The sequence below is a fragment of the Pinus tabuliformis genome, chromosome 3_1 (assembly GCF_031772625.1).
Source record: "Pinus tabuliformis cultivar Carrire ecotype Pingquan chromosome 3_1, CPIR1, whole genome shotgun sequence".
NCBI lineage: Eukaryota > Viridiplantae > Streptophyta > Pinopsida > Pinales > Pinaceae > Pinus > Pinus tabuliformis.
In genome coordinates, this window is record NC_142301.1 from 134,382,352 (window position 1) to 134,389,121 (window position 6,770).

The window sequence follows — 6,770 nt, forward strand, 5'->3', positions numbered from 1 at the left end:
ATTGTAAATATGTTGAGTTGTTATTTATTTATTAAAATTTCATTAGAGCAAGTTTTTTTAATATATTTAAATAATATATTATTATAAGTAATTTTGAAAATGATATATAAATATATATTAATAAGAATAAATAATGATGTTTATTGAGTATAGTTAGAATTGTCATTTTTTTTGTTACTTTGATTCATGGGATTTGAATCTTAAATTTTATTATTTACATAATATTTTATATTATGATGGGTTTTTTAATTGAAGAAATCGATTTGGAGCAATTCTCACATACATAGTCTTACTGGATTACATGAAACTTGTGGCCACCAAACCTCCACAAGTAGTAGTTAGACCACAACCTCAATACTATTTTATGCCTTACTCTAACAAGATCACAATTTTGTTCGGAAAGCAATAAAAATTCCCACAATTTTTTTTGAAATCCATTAGAGTTGTCAAACTCATTTATTTGTTCGGAAAGCAATAAAAATTCCCACAATTTTTTTTGAAATCCATTAGAGTTGTCAAACTCATTTATTGAATTTTTTTATTATCTAAATTCCTGTGAAAATTTCACCTTCCTAACGAAATTGTAACCTTGGTGAGCCAATTGAATTGGGTCATGAGCTGGTTAGAAATTAAAATAATTTTTGTTTTTTTTATTTATTTTTAATGAAATGATTTTTGATATTGAGATGTAACTAATATAAAAAATCTCAATGTGAAATATGTTTGTTTTTAGTGAATTGATTTATGTTAGGAAGTTAATGTGCTACCTACCCTTACCCTCTTGTGGATTATTTTATTTCACATGAAATAACGATGAACAAGTCATCGACCATCGGTTTGGCCGCTTTATTAAAGAAATATCTGTAATAAACGTAAGCAATGACGAAGGAGAGATACATTAGGTGTGAGCAGTGACCAAGGATTAGCCGAGCAGTGACGAAGGAGATATACATTAGATATACTTCTCATGGCAGTGGAGCAGCAGGGCAGGCATGTATATATATGGATGCGTGTATATCCGCAGGCTCAGGACCAACCAGAAGATATACTGATACTTTACCTGACCGATTCATTGAGTGCTGTGCAGCGAGCAGAACAATGGCGGAAATACCATCAGTGCCCACATTGCATTTGGGCTCTCAGGGATTCCAAGTGTCAGCACAGGGATTAGGGTGCATGGGGATGACTTCTGGTAGCTATGGCCCTCCTCTGCCCGAGGAAGAGATGATACCTGTCATCCGCCACGCCATTTCCAAAGGAATCACTTTCCTTGACACTTCAGACGTTTATGGCCCCTTCACCAACGAAGTCCTTGTTGGGAAGGTGAGACTCCGCGCGTGTGGTTTTCACCCTTTATTGAAATATCTATTACCTAAGTCCAGCAAAACTGATAGAATTGTCATCTGTGGTCTGCTGGTTGCAGGCCATTAAAGGGATTAGGGAGAAAGTTCAATTAGCTACAAAGTTTGGAGTCAGTTTTGTAGATGGCAAACCACATGTTAGAGGAGATCCTGGATATGTTCGTGCTGCCTGCGAAGCAAGCTTGAAGAGACTCGATGTCGACTGCATTGATCTTTATTATCAGCATCGTGTTGACACTAAAGTCCCTATTGAAGTTACGGTATGTATGTGTTGCAGTAGTTGTAGAATAAGCGCATGAGATTTACCGTTTACATATAATATAGTTTTAGTTTATTTGTTATAAGTTTTAGAGATTTTTCTAGGTATATTTTCAAGTGTAATTGTTTAAAAGTTAGGAGGGATTTCTTAAATTATAAGTTTGAGTTGTGAATTTTCCACGATCTGAGTGTTTTAAGAATGTCTTATTTTATCTATTATAAATTTTGGAGCTTTTTTCAAACTGTATTTGCAGATGACTCTGTTGAACATTAGAATAGCTAAGAAAATTACAATTTAAAGCATATAATATTCTGTTTAGTCCATAAGATAGATCCACACAACTCCATATATTCCTATTCAATAATCAAAGACTTTGAACCTTGATCTCTCTCTTCCATACAATTATAATACAAAAACTCAATATGAGAGCCAAATAATCAACTACTAAACCTCACCATCTCATTCATACTCTATATATGTTCAAAATCAAATACAAATAGTTACCCAATGATCTTAGCTTCCTACATTGCAACTTTCTAAGACAAGGATAAGTGGACCTGTTACTTCCAGTTACATTCATGTCTTTTTGGTATGCAGATCAAAATAGGATGCATGGGCTAAACTCAATGCAAAAAGGATAACTAGGTGTGCAAACTAGCTACACCTAGGGTGTCCAAAACTGCAAAATAAAGTGACTAGGTAGGGAATATGTTGCATGATTTATAGACAAGTATCCATTGCAAGATTGGTATCGGGTTCCATGACCGAGAATTTAGGTGTTGTGGAAGGATGTGTTTAGGAATTTGCGGTGGAATGTCATTAGTGATTAACATAGATGTTAGAATCTTTTATGAAAGGATTGTATGAAAGATTTGATTGAATAATCATTAGTGTGGATAATACTATGTTGATGGTGGAATGAGGTATATTGAAAATCTTTAAATGCAGAGGTGTTGAATAGGAAGAGGACTTTTAATGTGCCTGATAAGGGGATTTGATAGAAGATGTGTTTACCCAGCAACAAGAATGCACTTCATCCTTTTTAAGGTTGTGGTTTGAACAATACAAGTATGTTTATCCATTAAAAAACTTGTTAACTAAATCTATTTGACTGTTATTATATCTTGGATCCATATAGAATGTCAAGGTAGTATAATGCTAGATTTCCTTCCAAATTATGCTCTTGATTTTGGATTTAGGGTTTTGTTCCTTATGGCTGTTAAGTTTAATCAATCATCATGACATCACTCTATTCCGTTTGGCTGTTAATTTTAATTAATCATCATGACATGACTCTCTACTTGTAGAGAATATAGTGAAGTGAGTCAACTGGTTGTGTACATAGTAGTCACCACATCTGTTTCCTGTCCCCAACCATAAACTTGTGATCAAATCAATAGATTTATTTCATATTTATGCTTTTGAACATGCAATGCGACGAATGCACTTTAAATACACACTCTGATGCTTCTTTTGTGGTCATAATTTCCAATCATCCACAAATTGCCAACCATCTTTTTCTCTTCCTTTTCTTTCAACTCTAGAGGAATTATATATTGTCTTGTTATAAATGAATGTTGGGCTATGAGAATCATATTGCATTCCTGCATACAGTTGACACCTTTCAGTTGTAGTAGGAGAACAAATTGGTTGATGCTGATTTTTTTACCAGTCTTGAAAGTTTGTTTGTAATGAGTTCTACTATACATAGACCTTAATATTTCCAAGCCCTACGTAAATTTGGCAAGGCCTTGCTACCATATCTTGCTACATAAACTTCTCATTTGTTGATTTCTCATTTATCATTTTGAAAATGAGAACCATGATCCACCATCAAATCTGAAAATTTCTCATTTGTTGACTGTCATAACTTTGTCATTTCCATGGCTATTTCTTCATTCATGTATTTTTTCTTTGATTGTGTTAGCTATCATTTATTGTGTCATATGCTTAAGTGTAATTTGCTGCCACTTTTTGTTGGTGTGTCAATTAAGATTGGAGAAATGAAGAAATTAGTTGAAGAAGGCAAAATAAAATACATAGGACTTTCAGAGGCTTCTGCATCAACAATTCGAAGAGCTCATGTTGTTCATCCTATAACAGCAGTTCAACTAGAGTGGTCTTTGTGGTCTAGGGATTCCGAGGAGGAAATTATTCCCACATGCAGGTATAAAGGTGTATAAGTTAGGATTTCTTATTTTTGTTATTCGCATTGGATTATCAATGGCTTACGAACATATTAAAATTATAAATGCAGGGAACTTGGTATAGGAATTGTTCCCTACAGCCCACTAGGGCGGGGTTTCCTGAGTTCTGGAGCAAAGTTATTGGAAAATTTAGGAGATAATGATTTTCGAAAGGTACTTTTATACATCTTATTTGTACATTTTAGTTTTATAGTTTCAGTTTTATTTTTAAAAGAAGAACGGTCCGTTTGACTTTGGATTTATTAACCGTGGAGATGGATAAAATAAAGGTGGTGTAAATTTCTAACAGCGTTTGACTTTGTTTTAGAGATTGAATATATGTTGATTTACTAAATGATCTCAAGTTGATCTCCAATTTGTTAAATCGTATTCTAAGGGATATATATATATATTTTAAATAATTTTAAGTCAAATTGCATCTATGTTAGTTTGTTTTAGATTTTTAAAATTTTTAGGTTAAAATAATATATATTTATTATATTTGTAGGAACGTATATTCAGTTTTGTTTTGATTGTGTATTAGTTTGTGTTTGATTAAAAATGTCCACTACTTATCTCTAATTTAACATTGACAATTCAATTATTGTTTTTTTATTATTATTATTTAAATTTATTTATTTGTAAGCTAATTAGTTGAGGTCTTATTATGTTTTTATTAGTTACTAATTTTTTGTTTTTAGTTTTATTTATTTTTTATTTAATTTTTTGTTTTTTTAAGTTTTTCCCATTTTTCTGTCATATCTATTTCCATCAATTATCGTTTTTTTTGTCCATATTACCTCTTTTATAATAAAAAGAGATGTGATCCCTTGGGCACTTGGTAGATCCAAAGTTCAAGATGGATCTATGCCACTTTATTTCCCCTTTAAATAGACTATATTCCACATGAATACTATGGGGCAATACCATAGGCCATTTTTATTTTTATTATTATTTTATTTCTATAAGTTTATTTTTATTTTATTTTAAGGGTTATTTTTATTTTTTATTTTATTTTGACCAAGTTAAAATGTTTACATTACATTAATATTTTTATTTAATTTTTATTATTATTATTTTTAAATCTAATTTGACTTAGTCAAAATGTTAAACATTACATTACAACATTCTACCATGGGTTGAGGCACAACAATTATATTAAAACGTATTTTAATAAATATAAATATATATATATATATATAAACAAACAATAAAGCACACACTTATTGATATTAAACATACATATTAAAATGTATATATGTTAATATGAACAATATTAGTTAATTATATTTCTTAATTTTTGGTTATGACGTTCAGCAACACAATATTTTATTAGTTATTTTATTTTTATGATGAAATCTTTGTCTTTATTATTTTCTAGTTTAATTAACCTAAATTTAAGCTAAGCTAACAAGTACTAGCTACTATGTAGCCTTTTCTTATTCTTGTATTTACTTTTTCAAGTTGAGTTTTTATTTTATATATATTTTTGATTATTTTTTATGTATATTTTTTGGGTAACCTTTTTTTCTTTGACATTAAAGATTGAATCACCTCATGTTATAGATTACAAGAAAGGTCTTCTTTCAGAATAGGGATTGAATCATTGTAGGTTGTAAAGTGCAAAGTTGATTTTTTTTTACAATAGATGTTGGGTAACTATAAGTTGTAGAATGCGTTTTTTTTGGGCTACCAACTTTGATCCTTTTTTGTAGCTTTTGCCTGAAATTAATTTGTGTGCATATAACATATTGAATTATTTAGAAGTTCATATGATATTTTTTAGAAAGTATTAATGTGGAATCAAATCTCATCATAAGGATGTGCCACTATATATTTCACTATAACATTTAAAAAATATGTTCTAAATTTATTTTCTATTAATATATTTTCAGTGTAAAACTAAAATTTATCACCCTTTAAAAAAATTACAATAGTAAATGTGATTAATGGCCTTGTTAATGAAGTTAAAAGTTTATCTTTACATCAAATAATTATAAATCAAAGTATACTTTTAAAGTTTCTATTAGTGACTGCACTTTTCTTATACATGTAGAGACCCAAATTTCTAAAATTATTAGTTTCTTTTTGTTGCAGATAGTGCCAAAGTTTAATGCAGAGAATATGGAAAAGAATATTGTCACATTTGAAAAGATAAAGGAAATAGCTTCAAGGAAGGGATGCTCCCCAGGGCAACTTGCACTTGCTTGGGTTCACCATCAGGGAGATGATGTTTCACCAATTCCTGGAACGACCAAAGTGAAGAACTTAGAGGAGAATATTGATTCTCTTTCTGTTAAGCTCACAACTAAGGACATGGATGAAATAGAAAATGTAATTTCCACTTCCGGTTTCTTTGGAGATCGATATACTGAAGCTTTCATGGATGCGACATGGATGAACTCAGAAACACCTCCTTTATCTTCATGGAAGGATGCCATATGATTCATTTTAGCATTATTATTTTCGAGCAAAGAAAAATTATTACAGATAGGAGGAAGACTATTTTTTTCTTCTCTAATTTATTATATCTTGTGATGTGAGTATCTTATATAGTGAATCTTCCTGTGTATTGATAATGTTTATATAATAAATGAATATTCCCATAAAATAGAAATAAGGTATGGATTCTTGAATACATGTAGACAACGTGAGCATAAAATTGTTGTATGTAGACCATGTGAGAATAAGATTGTTGTAAATATTGATATGTATATTGATATTTATGTGTTATATAAAATATAGCCTAATACAAGTCCATAATGCATTAGCATGTAATATGGTATTTAACCTATATAAATCATTAATGGTTCCCTTGACATGTAATTCACCATGTACATTATAATCGATGATGTGCAAGAGCCAAGGTTCATGTTTTTTAGAGTGAATATGCAAGAGCCAAGGTTCATGTTTTTTTAGAGTGAATATATAATGTTGTGAAAGACTATATAATCCGATGATTAT

General features: G+C 30.4%; 1 protein-coding gene across 1 annotated transcript; it reads left to right on the plus strand.

The window, feature by feature from the left end:
• The first annotated feature begins 968 nt into the window (after window positions 1-968).
• Window positions 969-6,294, plus strand: LOC149186131 (putative aldo-keto reductase 2). Its single transcript, XM_089410913.1, has 5 exons — window positions 969-1,323; window positions 1,424-1,621; window positions 3,615-3,787; window positions 3,878-3,980; window positions 5,904-6,294. The coding sequence occupies exons 1-5, from the start codon at window positions 1,003-1,005 to the stop codon at window positions 6,249-6,251; spliced, it is 1,143 nt and encodes a 380-aa protein (XP_089267039.1). The 5' UTR covers window positions 969-1,002; the 3' UTR covers window positions 6,252-6,294.
• Window positions 6,295-6,770: the final 476 nt, after the last annotated feature.